This window comes from Saimiri boliviensis, chromosome 2 (genome assembly GCF_048565385.1).
Source record: "Saimiri boliviensis isolate mSaiBol1 chromosome 2, mSaiBol1.pri, whole genome shotgun sequence".
Taxonomy (NCBI): Eukaryota; Metazoa; Chordata; class Mammalia; order Primates; family Cebidae; genus Saimiri; species Saimiri boliviensis.
The window spans coordinates 179,376,765-179,394,082 of record NC_133450.1 but is presented as its reverse complement, the minus strand read 5'-3'; the positions used below and the strand labels follow the sequence as shown (position 1 = coordinate 179,394,082).

At 37.6% G+C, this 17,318-nt stretch overlaps 1 protein-coding gene across 1 annotated transcript in view; it reads right to left on the bottom strand.

Annotated features, from left to right (window-relative positions):
- Window positions 1–8,565: 8,565 nt before the first annotated feature.
- Window positions 8,566–17,318, bottom strand: part of LOC141582405 (uncharacterized) — a 41,646-nt gene continuing 32,893 nt past the window's right edge. Inside the window, exons 4-5 of the mRNA XM_074390246.1 lie at window positions 11,797–11,906; window positions 8,566–8,672 (exon numbers count right to left, since the gene is read on the bottom strand). Coding sequence (XP_074246347.1) covers window positions 8,566–8,672; window positions 11,797–11,906 — 217 coding nt within the window. The remainder of the gene's footprint in view (window positions 8,673–11,796; window positions 11,907–17,318) is intronic.

The window sequence follows — 17,318 nt, the reverse complement described above, 5'->3', positions numbered from 1 at the left end:
TAGCCCACCCATCTCTGTCAGCTGGTTAATATTTTCAGCATGTGGGCAAGTAATATTGAAGCCATGTTTGCAATTGTTATAAGAAGTCTTAACTCAATGTGAATATCTTCCTTGTGCCAAAGATCCCCTATGACTCCATGTGCTTATTCCTGTAAGGCTTCCCTTGCTCAAAAACCTTTGTATATAGTCCTACTTTAGACTGGACTTCAGAGTATCTGAAAATCACATCGACATTTTGGACCCAAAACAAGTTTAATGGATTTAAACTGATTGTTCTTGATTACTGGCCTCCCAGCCCCTATCATGTGGCAGTCACAACCTACTTCTCATTTAGGGAGCCACCCTTCCCCATTTCATGTTGCCCCTGATAGAGTTGTCCCTCAAAAGACTCCTCCTTCACCTAGACTGGACAACAGGGTCTTCCCTTCCAGTGATCACAGTGATTTGGAAATGGCCAGGGCTGTGTCACTGACTAGGACCACACATACAAAAATCCCCAAGTCTGTGAGGCAGCAGTGGGCTACATAGTCAGAAATGAGCACTGGAATTGGAATGAGGACAGCAGAATAAGTTCAGAAACTGATTTAGAGAGGGACCTATCCTGTAAGACCCAGAATCATGTCTGGCCTCCTCTGCCTCTGGAAGGATTTGATCCAAGCTAAACTGAGTAAATCCAGAGAATACTGGCAGACACCTTCCACAGCTTATTCTTGATTGATCAATGATTGGGAAGAACATACTGGTAAATGGGATACTCTTTCTCTACCCCTTAGGGAAAAGTCAGTTGTCTCTTCTGTTACAAGAAAAGCTAAGGCAGTAGGACTCAGTTTATAAAACAGGATTGGAAAGAAAAGCACAGTTTGATTTTTATTTGCTACAGTTGCTACTATGTTAACAGTTGCTTCTTGGCAGAGAGTAAAGGGTATAAAGAAAGCCTAAGGTTTGTTTCTCTAGAAATCATAGAAGAAACAAAAGAAAGCTGTTCTCATAGACTGGAATGGGTTTGCCAGCAATTATGTTTTGCAAAAAATAAATAATGCATTCTGTTTGCAAAAGGCCCTGACAAACTATGGTAGAAAAAAATAAAATCTTTTCCCTTGGTTTTAGGGTGGCGAGTTTCATGACAGAAATAAAGTGAGTCTGTGTTCTCTAAGTAATTTATTAGTGCATCTTAGCACAGCAGCACTAATGGGCTTGCTGCCAGGTATTCTGAGCTGCAGTTTGTCATGTCTGACTCTTTAGTTCTTTCAAGCAATTGAAGAAATGGCCTTCTGCAGGCTGTCAGTGACAGATTTTACCTCACTCACATAGATAAAGCTCAATTAGCTCCTGGAAAAAACATCTTTTAAAAATGCAATGAGCTGCACCGTGAAAGACAGGTAGACAGCCACACCTGAAACAAAATAAAATGTTACTGTTGAGGGAAGGACGTGTCCACAATGAGCAAGCATGTAGTTGTCTGATTGGACAGCTCCCTCCACTGCAAGCAAAGAGGTGATAATTTCTAATTACTTCAAGTGTTAAGATAGATCTTCACTTGAGAAGCATGATAAGGTCAGCAGTCTTGAAGAGAGCATGTCATTCATTCATTCATTCATTCACTCATGACTGAGACTCATATTCTGTAACTTACAAGGAATTCTAGACTAGAATAGGGGTATCAAAGCAGCTTCTTGCTGAATGAGTGTAGCCATGTTGATTAATCCACATAGTATTTAAAATGTTGAGGTAACATTCTAAAAATCAATGTATTTTATGCACATGCAAATTCAGGCTTTTGGTATCTCAAAAATAAGGAAACACCTGGAAAACTGGATGTTAATGTTTTTGGCATGAACCCTGAATTACGCTAAATGCTTACTGCAACCTGAAGGAGAGGCACAGCATTCCCTGTTCAGCCTGCAACCCACAGGCCTGCAGCACTCATTTCTGTTACCTGCCTTGCCCTGGTCTAGATGGAAGCCTAGTTTAAACTTGCAAATCTGTTATCTCCAACAGTGATTCTGAAGGCCCCCTGCATCAAAAACACCTAAGATTTTATTTGAAATAGAGAATCTTGGGTCCTTGCCCTGAAGGAAAATATAAAAACATATTGAGGCATGATGAGTCTTATGCAAACTAAAGTTGATGTAACTACTGGTCTCAAAGACCATATAGAATAATAGTCTTTAAAAACAGATGAATATCTTAATATCATAAATAGAGTATTATTAGGACACAATATAGAAATATATTTTTCTCCAAATTACTTTACCTTCCTCTTAGTGGCTACTTTCTGAAAATATCAGCTAGCTATAATTGCTTCACTGAAAAAAACTGAGATGACTTAGTGTCTATTACTGACTTAGGCCAAAATTTCAATTTGGAGATAAAATCCACTACATTTTATAAACTAATTTGTTCTCTGTGCAAGTGGATGAACTTGATAGCTATATTTGTTTCTGGCACTGCTAAATCATAATTACAGAACATAGTTCTACAGCTAGAATTCAATTGGAACAAAGCCTAAGTGAATTAATAAAATTCCTGTTTTTCTCCCTGCACCCTGCTCCAGGTCCTCGTCCCTGACTCGTGACAGACCTTAGCTAGGAAGAGTCTATCATATATATTATAATAGCAACAATACCATTGCTTACATTTGTATGATATTTTAGAGTTTAAAAAGCACTCTCAGATACATTATCCCCTTTGAATCTCTCAGCCACCCTGTGAGATGGGGCAGAGAAGAAATGAAGTCTCAATTCCTACTGCAGATGGTTGTAGAGTGAGGAGCAGATTTCCAGGTTTTACAAAGCAAAGTCTGCTTTTGTTCTATTACATTAAATCCACGTTTGCAATACAAAATCTGTCATCTATTAAGATATCTTTGTAGGTTTATCCCAACTAGGTGCCACATCTTGTAAAGAGAAAGCCCTAAGGATCATTAACTAAATCTTTCAACTGCCTCAAAGATCCCTTTGATTATTATTACTATTGCTCTATCTCGTTATTTCCTATTGGTAGGTGAAGAATCTGGTAAAAAAAAATAGCAAATTTGACACATTCTGTGAGATCACATCATTCAACATTGGTTTAACAACCTCCCACCATTCCAGGGACACACTGACCTCTGTAAACTGTGCCCTAGATGTTTGGAATAATCAGCTTTTGGTGGTCTTGGCTCTTTTGTTGGTTTTTAAGAGTATCTTAAGTTTTTTTTTAAATGTGTATTTTGGAATCCTGAGTTAAAGATTGAGGCAGAGAAGTAACCAAATGAAAACTTGCATGATAGTCATGACAAACCCTTGACTGGAAAACTGCCCAGACTGCTACGTGGGCAGTAAACATGGGCAGCTGAGAATTCATCCCTCGCACCTCCATCCTCCAAAACTCTTGCCCCTGTCCGAGGCTTGACTGGTGTCTTAACAATTAAAAATAAAATGCTCTTCACAGTTTAGTTTTTGGAGCCAGGCAGTCATGGGCAATGCCTGAATTGCCAGTCACTAACTTTGTGACTTTCTGTAAGTTAAGTAAACTTAGTTTCATCATCTGTGAAATGATTTGGTAATTATTGAGAATCTGCCCTGGCATGTTTTCAGTATCAGAACATGCTAGCTATCATTCCTATTACTCTAGGAAGGTTAATATTAGTTTATTCATGTCTGTTAACATTCTAACTATATCAAAAGCTCTGCATCAAAAATACTTAAGATCTTATTTGAAATGGAGAGTCTTGTGTTTTTTCCCCTGAACTAAAATATAACATGAACAGAATGATGGACAGGTAAGTTAGATGGGTTGTAAGGGAGGCAGGTCAAGTCTAGATCCCTATCAGAGGACACGTGAAACTGCATGAAGGAGCAGGCTCCAGGAGAGGTGGGGAAGGCAGAAGCAGGACAAAGGCACAGAGGAACGATTGAGTGGCACTTAACACATGCAATGTGATAATATAGTGGAAAGAACGTAGATTGTGTTGCAAGACTGACCTGAGTTGGCATTCTGGCTTCTAACATCTGATATCAGAATGACTTCCTGGGGACTCAGTTTCTTTAGTTGTCAAGTTTAAATAATTTTGAAGCAGAATTGTTGAGAGGATTTCAAATAATATATGCAAAGCACCTGTTACATAATGTGTACCTAATAAATGGTAACTTTTTTAAACAGCTGTGTCACCTGTTATTTGATATAACCCAATAGGGTGACTATAGTCAATAAGAACTTAATCATACATTTTAAAATAACTTAAAAATGTAATTGGATGTTTGTAGCTTAAAGGATAAATGTTTTGAATGGATGGATACCTTATTCTCCATGGTGTGTTTATTTCACACTGCATGCCTGTATCAAAACATTTTATGTACCCTATAAACATATATACCTACTATCTACCTACAAAAGTTGCCGGATCCTCTGAATTCCTGCCTCTGATTCCAAGGATAATCAAATGTGCTTTAAATGCAGCCTCACCTGCCACTGATCAAGCAGAATGAAAGGATGGAAAAATAATTTGGCTCAGCCTTTGAGAGACATGAAGATTTGCTAACGTATGATGATGGTGGTGGTAGCGATAATGGCAATGATAACTAAACATTTATTAAGTGCTTGCTATGTGCCAAGGTAATAAACTTATTACCTTTTTGTTTTATTACTAGTCCTCATAACAGTTCTAGACCAATACCTAGACTGAGGTACGAAGAGGGTTCATAAATTTCCCAAGGTCACACAGATTGTTAGTCACAGATGGAGTGTTCAAAACCGGGTAGCCTGACTCTAGAGCCTACTCTCTAAACTGTCTTTGATAAGAAATGAATTTTAACCAAAGAAAACTATGCTTTGCTTTATTAGGACTTTGGCTGAATTGCTGGAGTCAGCAAACTTTTTGCCAGGGAAAGCTGTTCTGCGGATGTCAAGAGGAAAATGAGGTTATAGATCTCTTCCTGTCTAGGATATATATTTATTGTACAGTAGAATGTAATCTAAATTATTCACATTTTATATTTTATGGAAATTCTAGCTTCTGTAAATCTGAGTTAGATTTCAGAACGAGTTATGTGTAATAAAATTCTTATAAAACCCATTTAAAAGATTAATGATAGATGTAGAAAATTAAATCTGGGTATTTTATTTTCTCAAGTTTCCTGGATCTTCTAACTTCATTTGCAGAGATTACATTTGTGACAAAATCTTCTCTTTAGATTTCCTAGGGAAAGGCAAGAACAAAGTGGCTTTTTTTTTTTTTTTTTGCTGGTCCTGTGGATACAGAACATGCTTTTGAGAATAAAAGGTCAGTTAATTCTTCTTGGAATAGGTTTCTTCCATTACAAATTCTCTTTTTTCTACCTTTCATCAAATACCTTAGGAAGAAATCTAGTCTCTACCATTTATTAGTGTAAGGAACATGGCTGTGCTTTGGTCAAAGATAGGCTGAGGTAAATATCCAAAGTGACTCAGTGAGTTTAGAGTGTAGGTATGTAACTCCCCTTGTTGTCACAGTCATGTAGCCATAACAAAAGAAGACCATCCCTTGACCCTGTGCCACTATTGTCTGTAGAAGGTATAGTTGCCCTGCTGACGCTGTACATGTGTGCTCACACCCAGAAAGAGAGAAAGAGTGAGGGCCGCAGCTGTCCATCTTTGCAGATGGACAGTGGGAAGCCAAGATACAGCTCGGCTGGACATGGCTCTTGTGCAGGCACTTGTACAGGGAGAGAGAGACAGCGAGAGAGAGCACGCTGCTGAATAAAACTACATTTCGCCTGCCTGTGGCCCCTTGAATATTCTTTCAGCTATCTGCTCATCCACCCATTCCCTTGGAACCTCAGCATGAGCTGGAACCTGACCCCAAACAAAACATTTGGCATAGTCGTGAACCTGACAATTAGCTGGGTGAGTTGATGGAAATCATAAAGCTATCTCTGAACGTCTGTTTCCTCAGTGGCAGAAGGAGAATACATCTTATCTCACAGGTGTTCATTAACCTTAAATAAATACAAATAGAATGGGAATGAAAAAGGTAGGTTGTTGAGTTGGATCTTAAAAAAAAAATACAAACAAAAACAGGCCGATATGTAGAGAAACAAATCAACAGCACCAGTTATGAGTTTTGTTGAATTGTGTTATTGGTTGATGAACTTAACATAAGAAGGGTTTGCCAGATAGGATGACTTCCTCCCCTGAATTTTATCATATCACTCATTAAAAGAAAATGGAATATTCAACTTTTTATTCACTTCATCTCAATGAACATTAGCTGGATTCTTCCCCTGTACGAGGCACTGGGTTAGGTGTTAGAGATCTGGGGGTGACTAAGGCATGGACCTCCCTTAAGGTGCTCAGAGCCACATCATAGCCCTGTGAGAATTAGGCTGTAGAGTGACCTTTTTAGTTGAAGAACTGGTTGTGTTTGGTTATGATAAATGGAAACCTGTTGAAGTTTAAAAGAGAAAATATGGTCCTTTGGTACACCTTTGTTGTAGTACTAAAGATCTTTCAGCAGTATGTAATTACTCTTAAAAAGGTGTTTTGACTGCTAATTATGTGTAGGTGAGTTGAGAGAGTCAGAGAAAATTGAGCAGGCAAACGTGGTTGGAAGTGATCAATGAAAAGGTAGTTTGATACTAAGGATAGAACTTGAACTTTAGACTCAGACAGACCTGGATTCAAATCCTGGATCTGCCTTTTATCAAGAGTATGTCACTGGGCATGTTATTTTCCTTCCTTGAGATGATTTCTTCATTTGCGCAATGGTGACAATAACATCTAGCTTGCAAAATTATTGAAAATTAAATGAGGTAGCATATTTGAAAGACAACTCTACCTTATTTTAAGAAACACAAACTATGACAGTATATGACGTAGAAGATCATCGATATTAAGTGAAATTCTCCTATGTTGAGCACATCACCATCACCTCCATCTTTTGAAAACCTAATTATCCTCAAAAGCTTAGGGAAAAACTCACACCTATTCCAGCTTTCTCTGGCCAGCTAGCGCAAAAGTGATCTCATCTGTATCTACAGAGTTTTCTGTTTTTATCCCACTTACAGGTTTTCTCACATTTTATTGTAACTATAAGTCTTGTGTCTAGTTGTTTCATTGCTTCTACTAGATTGCAAGCTCTCAAGGGACAGGACTGTATCTATTCCTCTCTATACTGCTCCTTTAGCATGATATCTGGTACGTGATAGGAAATTAATGAATGTATAATATATGCAGTGGGGTATTCATAAAGGAAAGAAGGCTACTACTATGTTGAGCTTCCCCTGTCTCTATTAAACCTTCCTCTTCCCAAAAACCATTTGTGGCCTTTCTTTCATTGTGGACAATAAGGCTTTTCTCCTGTGGTTCTGTGCTCAGAACTGAAGTTGACTGTCTCAAGCACCAAAATCTATTAATTAACTAATCTCTATTCTCCCTCCACGTTCTCTTTTTTATCTTTAACCTCTTTATGCCCATCATAGTGCAAAGAACAGTTTAATACAGAGAAGATGCTCAATAAATGTTTGCACAATGAATGAAAATACTTCTTGATTTGCCAAAGGATTCCTTCAAACTGTTTGTTCCTTTGCTGCAATGGTTTTCAAAATTTTCAGCTGTGAATAAACCTTTTCTCAAACATAATCTTACCTGGAGACTCTATTTGCAAAATGTACACGCTCAGGTGCTCTAGTCGGAGAGGACAGGCAGGGAGTTTGGGGGTCTGAAGCCGTGCATGCTCACTTCCTCCCTTTCCATACTTTTGTGATGGAGTCTATATGCTGTACACTTGGCACGTCAGGGCACATTAAAAATGCAATTTTAGTCATTACATTTATTAAACACAACTTTTGAGGCTCCCATCACTTGCGTTTAGACCCTTGCATATCAGTCTTATTCTCGTTTCTGGAGTTGCTCACATTGTTGACATTTACTGCCACGAGTGGGTAGATTTTCTATTTTGGTCAGCTTCAATAGGAAGTATAACAATCAGACACAAAGTGGTGCCTAAATTCTTCTCCTGCCTGAGAAGGGTTGGCAGGGCAATGAGAAGGAGCCGTTCTCCTCAGGTCTCAGGATATAAGCAAGTAGTGATAAATATATTGTCATAAATGAGAAAGAAGAGTCGCTTCCATTAATCTCGTGCTTTTGTTGATGGCAGAACACAAAACTCTCTGCACACATTGTTTCCTAAATCCTCAAAGACATTCTATTATGCAAAAAAAAAAAAAAAGCCTCATCGAACCTAGCTTTCTTTGCTTTCCTATTAAGCCACCAGTGATTGCATAGCATGAATGTGGATGATGTTATTTGCTGGTTGCTAGGTTCCCTCCCGTTCCCTCTTGTTACCATTTTCATTTGTTCCTTGTTTTTTGCTCCTGCTGCATTTCCTTTGTTGGGATGCCTGATGAGTATTTGAAATCCTTGTGTCAGATTTACAAGAGCCTAGGTTACCTTTAGTGCTTCCAGACAATAGAACCCAACAGAAATTCATCTAAATCCCCTCCCAGAAAACTAAGGAAACACATCTGTTGGAAGCTCCAGTAGTCTTTCCTCAACTCTCCCCATTGAAAGTAGGTTAGTATCAAGAGATGATTTATTAAAACTGAATCAGCTTTTTCCAGTGCCCACAATGGCTCTTCCAAAATTCATCAGTTTCCTCAAGCTTCCAACCTTACATCTCTCTGCCTCTGCAGAAAGCCTTGTTGCTACTGCTTCTAAAAAGAAAGAACAGGCAAGAACACATGCCTGAAAGTTTTATCCCTCTCACCTCCAGACTTGTTTGTCTTATTTATATTTACCTTATTTTTTCTACTTCTTAGAAGAGAAGGATTCTCTTGAGTAGCTGGATGGCAGGCACACACCACCACTCCTGGATAATTTTTAGATTTTTTGTAGTGATGGGGTCTCACTGTGTCACCCAGGCTGCTCTGGAACTCCTGAGCTCAAGTGATCTTCCCACCTTAGCCTCCCAAAAAGGTGGTATTACAGGCGTAAGCCACTGCACCCGGCTTGCAATGTATATTTTTCCAGCATTCTTTGTTGTTTCCAGTAGGAAAAGAAATCCAGTCTGAGAATATGCTGGAAACAGAAGCTTTTTTTTTTTTCCAGAATACTTTCTCCTAGGCTTCTTAGTATGGCAAGATGGAATTTTTACCTTGCTCCTTATAGTCCTTTTTATGCTCCCAGGTAGAAGTCTTTGGTCTTTTATGAGACAGCATGAAGAGACAGAAATTTTGTAAACATATTCTTTGTAAAAATTATGCTTATTCTTTGTGAGGTACCCATTATGAGCAAAAGAATCTTTTTGCTCTCAGACCTCACACTCTCTTGAGCTCTAATCCTTCACGCTCACTTACCTAATTACATCTCGATATAATTAGCCCTCAAACTCAGTGTCTTTCAAATGAAACCATTTTCTCCATCCAATTCTGCTTCTCTTCCTGTATTCTCTACTTCACTTAGGAGTTCTGCTGTCCAGCCAGTCACTCAACCAGACACTGTATGTTAGCACTGGGACTCTTTTCCCATGGACTGGTCATTTTCCTGGGGTGTTTTGGGAGTCAGTTGCCATTTTGATGTCACAGTATATATGTGTTTCTGTTTTTCTGCTTGGCTTATCACAGTCTTACTGATTATAGCTCATTGCAGAAACTGCTGGGCTTCTCAGAAGCCAGCTTAGGGCTTTTGAACTCTAAAGTCTTCCCATTCACTTTTTCACCCTTGTAACAGTGCTCCCTAACACATCTGCTGATACACTGGCACAATCTATTTATTTGATCCATACTCATTTTCCCTTTTATGCAGACGAGCACAGTTATCCAAGAGAGAAGTCTGGGTATGTGTATGATTAAGATTGTTAAGCTCTGTGTTCATTTTGGTGCCATGCTTTCTCTATGAACTCCAAATAACTTATCTTCAATTTCCCTTTAGCCTTGTTTTCACCAGTCTGGGTATGTCATGTTATAAGATTAACCATACTTTACCTGCACAACCTTATTTGATCTGCATGCACTGACTTACCATCCCACATCCAGTCACCAGTCCCTGTCAATTTTTTCCCCTGCATATCTCTTGAATACCTCTGAAATTATGGCATCTCCTTTTCACTTTCATTTATTTCATGTGTTAATACCCATTGTATCTCTCTTAGATTTCTACAAGAGGCTCCCAACAGATCTTCCTTCAGATTTCCACGAAACATCAAATGGTACTTACTGCATCCAAAGTGATCTTTCCAACAGGTAAATTGGATCACATTGGGTGTCTTTTTCAATCACTGGGCAGAGTTTTTACTGGAAGGTGGCTCCTTCCACAGCTGGCATCTGCTGTTGGCATCTGTACACTCTCCTGAAGACAGTTACTGGAAATAATCTCAATCCACTTAAGTGTGCTCTATTGTCCACCGAAATTCCTGGGTTGCTTTGTGTATCAAATGACCTTGTATTTGCTGTTCCTCAAATCTTCGCCATAGCATTAAGTTGCAAAAATGGAAGCCAATCTGATTATAGTTGCACTCTTGTGTGAAGAGCCACACGGAGGCAGGCCTCTGCAGGAGCAGCATTTTTTCTCCTTTTTAGAGATACTTCCCTGCATGTAGGATGTATTTTTCCCCTTGGCTACAGAATAATATCTAGGTTGATCACTACTAATCCATTTGTCTTAAACGCAAGTAAATCTGTATTATCTTTTACTTTTTTTTTTTTTTTTTGTCTCCGCAAAGGTACAGTAATGGCCAGGCGTGCTTGCTCACATGTGTAATCTTAGCAACTCGGAAGGCTGAAATGAGAGGGCGGCTTCAGGCCAGATGTTTAAGACTAGCCTGGCCTGGACAGCAAGATCATGTGTCTACAAAAGAATAATAAAAACTTAGCTGGGCCTGGTGCCACATGCCTATAGTCCTAGCTACTGCGTAGGCTGAGGCAGGAGGATCACTTGAGCTCAGGAGTCCACGGCTGCAGTGACCTAGGATCGCACCACTGCACTCCAGCACTCCAGTCTGTTTGGTAGAATGAGACACTGACTCTTAAAGTAAAAAAAGGAACAGTGATTTTAAGGAAACTCTGAGAAAGCTTTAAGAGAACACTTTACTTTAGCCCTTAGGCTAACCACTTCCATTTGCTAGTCTGGTAGCAGTTTAGGATTATCTTTCAAACTCAGTAAACATTTTGATTAATTTCCTTTCGTTATTCTGAATCTCCTCCAAGATCTGCCTCTAAGAAGTACTTCCTCGCTTCATATTGATAACTCAATTTCATTCTCAATTCAAAGCCTTCCAGTCAATATATTCTAACTTCCTTATCTCTTTTTAAATACTTTAGCTAACTGGTATCTTGTTTTACCCCTAGACAACAATTTCAGATGGTAGGTAGATGGCATGAATACTGGTGTTAGCTTTGTGTAAGACGACAACAGAGATGGGAGCACTGTGTGTGCATGCCCAAGGTGAAATAGATATCAAGGGTGAGTTTCAAATATTTTCACCAAGAGGGAGCAGAAAAACTATCCATACAATAAAAAGAAAAAGAAAAGGAAAGGGAAAATAATGAGCACCAACAATTTCCAGTAGAGCTAATAGTTAGAAATTTTTTAAATGCTTGAATATGTGTTTCTAAAACAACCAAGCAAACGTGTGAATTGATCTAAAATTTAGATCAATTGTTGTTTTAGAAACACACATTCATGCTCAGATCTCTTAATGCCCATGCTAGTTGTGTGTGCTTTAGGCAACTTGCTTCCATCTGTAAACCAAAATTGTGAATCTGACCATTTCTTAAAAAATCAGATACCTGTTAGGTGAAAAAAAAAAAAAAAAAAAAAGCAACCTCACAAAAATTTTACTTTTGAATTCTAAGCCAGGGTGAAATTTAATCGCAGTTATAAATCCTCCAAGCAAGGATTTATCTGGAATTGCCGACATTACCCCAAGTTCAGCAATGCAAATGACACTGCTATAATATAAGAAATAAGAAAGCTTTCAGTATGTTGTGTAAGAACTTGAGCACATTGAAAGTGATTTATGAGCCAGCAGACTAAACATTTAAATGCCTTTCCTAGCGATGGTATATTTTTCAATACAACAAGCATTCTCATATATGATTCTACATTCCATGGCAGCACTGCTCCTGACAATATAAGCCCTTTTTGATAGGGTAACATTTCCAATCCAAGATTAAAATCTTGGAAACTTGTCAACAGAAAAGGATGATAATATGAGCGAAACTGCAGCTATCAAAGAAAAATGCCTTGCAAGTAATTTCTGTAATGGTCAACTTGTAGTAATTTTATCTTCCCCCTTCACTGTTAAGTAGAGGGGTTGGCCTGAAGGTCATTTTAATATTTTGAATAAGTACAGTTACAAAGCAGAGATTCATGAACACAGGAAAAAGAGAGTCATTTAATACCACAAAATCAACTTTTTACATTGCCTTGCTTAGTTCCATTTCGAATGCAGACTATAGGGAATGTTTTCTTTTAATAAATGGTGGTTTAAGCAATGAGTTGACAATAAACTCTTGAACTTCATGAGGCACTAAAAATTAGAGGATCAGAGAGTCTTAAGTTTTCTTGGGTATATTTCCATAATGTTTTCTGTGCTATTTTATTTAATCTTCCACTCCTCTAGAGACTAGAACTGAATGACCTACTAGGACTTCTACATTTTTTTTCTTCTTACAATTCTCTTCTTCTCTTTAGGATGTGGGTGATCTTTCTAATCTTTGGTATGCCTTTGGCTATATTGTGGGTAAATTGGGGTGATTCTTAGTTTTCCCAGCTGCACAGGATGAGGCATGAAAAGGCATTTGTAGGCCAAAGAGCGTAGCTGACAAAGTTGAAACCATTTGTACATTTTTATTACTGCTATCTTTCTAAAATATGTTATTTTTATCATATATTATAGTAGCTAAAGCAGACTTTAAGTTCTAATTTTTAATTCTTTCTTTGGTTATTTATACTTGTCTTTGTTTCTTTAATAGTTTTTTTTCTTCCTGGAATACACAGTCTTTCTCTTATCACTGCTTGGAATATTTCAAATCACAAATATACACACATGTATTCAAATAACAACATACATATACACATAAACACACATATGTGTAGTCATGCACTGCATAACAGCCTTTCCATCAATGATGAGCTGCATATATGACAGTAATCTGATAAGATTATAATACCATTTTTTTACTATACCTTTTCTATGTTTAGATATGTTTACATGCATAAATGTTTACCATTGTGTTAAATTGCCTGCAGTATTCAGTACTGTAATAGGTTTGTAACTTAGGAGCAATAGGCCATATTATGTAACCTAGGTATGTAGTAGGATGTATACCATCTAGGTTTGTGTAGGTACACTCTACGATGTTTGCAGGGCAACAAAATCACCTAATAATGCATTTTTCAGAAAGTATTTCCATTGTTAAGCACAGACACACACATATAAACACACACACACACATAATCTGCTTTTTTTTCAGAACTTAAATTTGCATTTATATGTTAATAAATAAAGTATTATTCGGCATATAATTATTAGCCATCTACTATCCTCTGCCAGCCCTATGCTGTGCTCTGGGCGATATCAGTTGTAAATCAGACTTGTTCTAACAGACGCTTGGTTCAGGGAGCTCATGATCTGATAAAGGAGCTAGACGTGTCAGTCAGCCATCATACTGCAGAGTGATACTCCCAGAAAGGCATAAGCAGAGATGGAAATGGAGGCTCACAAGAAGATCATTGAACTGAGTTTCAGGGATAGGGAAGTCTTCTAAAAAATATGGTTCTTGCATCACAGCATTGTCAGAACATGGGAACTTTTAAAAAATGCAAATTCTCAGGCCCCATCAGACCTATTAAATCGAAAACTCTAGGGATGAGTCTTCCATCTGTTTTGTAAAAAGTCCTCTGGGTGATTCTGATACATTCTCAAGTTTGAGAACCACTGTCCCGGAGGAAGTAACAACTTTGTAAGAAAATGATGCTCTATTTACCATCAGACTCGTTTACGTAATTGATACCTCTTGATAATTAAGTCATCTGTTAAGATCTCCCATTGTTTTATTTGTCTCTAAACTATAAAACAAAAGCAAGAAAGAAAAAGAGAAAAAAAGAAACAGCTTCCATTTCTAAGAAATGTTGCTTACACTATGTCTATTCAGAAGAAATTTAAATGGCTTAAAGGTAAAAATCAGGCAAATAACTAATTAGAGTTACACAATGCAAAGAAACACCATTAACAGCAATAACAAGTTTCTTTTGAAAATGAAATAGGCGGGATCGACCAAATTAATCAATCCCGTTTTCCTAGAGCGCTACTTTGTTTTCTGAATGTGAGAACAACTGCATCCTAGCACCGAATATTTTGGAGCACTCTTTTGAGATATCTCTGGGAGATGATAGAGCAATTAATTTTCATTCTCATTCCTATGGAGTAAGAGTAGAATTCACTCTCTTCTTAACCCCATACTCTTCTTCCTGGGAGTAAAGGCAAATGGAAGAAAAGGAAACATGGCTAAACAATTAGAGCTGAACTAATTAAATGATCTTTTAAATTATAGTTCTCCATTATAATTAACACTTGATAGTCCTTATTTTTATGAGTATATATGTATTTTCATGCATAAGAATGAACTATATAAATTACTGTGAATTGTTTTATAAAGAATTCTTTGAAAATTAAATTGGCATCTTAAAAATCAAAATCCAAAAGGTGTTCATTGAATGATAGCAATATGAAATTGTTTCAAAACTGTCATAAACACTATGCTATACTTTTGTATTAAAATATTATTTATCATCTAATCTACCATTATAACAATTTAGATATGTCATCTTACAAATCATTCCATGAAATATCATTAGTTAGCTAGTGGGTCTAAGTTCTTTGCAGTAGAGCTTCCAAATATCTCTCATGATTATAAAAAATACATTCATGTACATATAACAATATTAATAATATTCTTAATCTGTTCTCCTCTCATCCTGATTTATTTTAAGCTCCTATCGTGTCTTGGGCTTTTTCAGTATTTGCTAACTTGGCTCCCAACCTTCTGGCCCCATTCAAACTACATCACCACCAGATTTATTTCTCTAGCATGCATATAAATAATATGATTCCCATAATTAAAATGTTTAAGGGAACTTTTCTGGAATAAAGCCTTTCATAGTCTCATCTTTGTCAGTTTGTTGTTTTCATCTTCTCACAGTAACAATTTACCTATTTCTTAAAGCTATGTACAATCATTTGAAATTTTTTGGATTTGCTTACTCTTTTCTTGGTTCTATGAGTTTGAGTCTGCAGTTTCCTTTATCCAAAATTCCCTTCTCTCCCTGGAATGCCTAAACAACTCGTCATTCAACAATAGGCAACATGTCTTTTTTGAAGGTGTCCTACCTCCTTCAGTAAACTAGGCCCTTCATATTTGTCTCTTTATAGTTATATAAATTATTTGCATATACAAATACATATGGCAAAAAGCTATGGCTAGAATATACACACATCTTTAAGATAATGCTAACCGGGTGCAGTACCTCATGCCTATAATCCCTGCTCTTTGGAAGGCTGAGGCGGGTGGATCATGAGGTCAGGAATTCAAGACCAGCCTGTCCAAAATGGTGAAACCCTGTCTCTACTAAAAATACAAAAAAAAAAAAAAAGTAGCTGTACATGGTGGCAGGGGCCTGTAATACCAGCTGCTTGGGAGGCTGAGGCAGGAGAATCCCTTGAACCAGGGTGGCAGAGGTTGCAGTGAGCTAATACAGTCTGGGTGATAGAGTGCAAGTATGCCTCAAAAAAAAAAAAAAAAAAAAAAAAAAAAAAAAAAAGGTGATGCTATCTCTGGGTAGTGAAGAAAAAAGTTACTGTGTTTATAATGACTACTATATTTGTAATGATACAGTTCTTAAAAAATAATCGGAAGCCCACATCACAACATGCTCAGATTAGACAAACTGGGGTAGTGGTTACATGAGTGTTAGTTCAATTTTTTTTCTTTACTTTGTAATAAGTTTACACTATTTCTTGATTTAAAATAAATTGAAAAAATAAAATAGCTGACAGTTAACTTATGGAATAGGTAATCAAGAGAGTTTGTAGGAACTTTTCTTTGGTAGACTATAGAATCTTTGTTTAGGAAAGAAAAGTTTTGAGGGTATGAGTTATGGGTTTCCCACTCACTCTGTATTTGTGTTCCAGTCCACACTTCAGCACCTCCATTTACAGGAAACCACCAAAGGTGGCCCATCTGGACCTCCTGCTGTGATCCACATCTTCTTCGAGGTTGTTAATGTAGTAGTGGGATCTCTCTTTTTTTCTTTCTTTTTTTTGAAGGGGGGGGGTTCTCTCTTTTCAATGCTTTATTCTGTCTTCTCCGTATGATTTTATTGATGTCTCATCATCCTCTTGATTACTGTTTTTGGGATATTATATAGAGAAGTTGTCCCTATCCGTTTTGGCACTAGGGACTGGCTTCATGGAGAACAATTTTTCCGTGAACAATGGTGGGGGTGGGGGGAAGGTTTCGGGGTGAAACTATTCTCTCTCAGATCATTAGGCATTAATTAGATTCTCATAAGAAGCATGCAACCTAGATTCCTTGCATGGGCAGTTATGCAATAGGGTTTGTGTTTCTATGAGAATCTAATGCTGCTCTGATCTGACAGGAGGTGGAGCTCAGTGGGTAATGCTCCCTTGCCTACCACTCACCTCCTGCTGTGCAGTCTGCTTCCTAAAAGGCAGGAACAGGTACCAGTCCGTGAGTCTGTCAGTGTGTGGAGTCCGAAAATGAACATACACTATATAGAGAAGAACAGAAGTCCTGCTTGACTTATTTTAGACACTGTACTTGTCTGACATTATCTTAGGTTTACACTGAGGATTCTGAAAGCAAAACCACACAATGGATCATTTGAAGGCCGCTGCTGCCAAGTCTGGTTCCTTCCATGCTGTATCTTCACAATTCAATCCCTAGTGTTTAGCGTGATGGCTAATATAAAAGATTAAAAATGTGTTAATTGAATTAAAATGTTTCATTGAATCATGACTCATTAATTCTACTGGATACTAATATTCCATTGGTTATAAGTCTGTAATTATAATATCATTCAGGCTGCTTTTTCCCCATCTTGCCCTCAAGAGTGTCATGAGAGAACTTGTCAAAAGGTTGTCTGAAATCTGGATACACTATTTCTACTCCATTTCTCTGATCTCCCAGTGTAGTAACTCTGTCAGTAGGAAATGAGGTTAATCTGACAGGACTATTCTAGTGAGCTCATGCTGAGTTTACCACTTTCTTTTCTAAGTACTCACAAGGCATTGTTTTTTAAAAAAAAATCATTCAAGAATCTTGCCTGGGATCAATGTC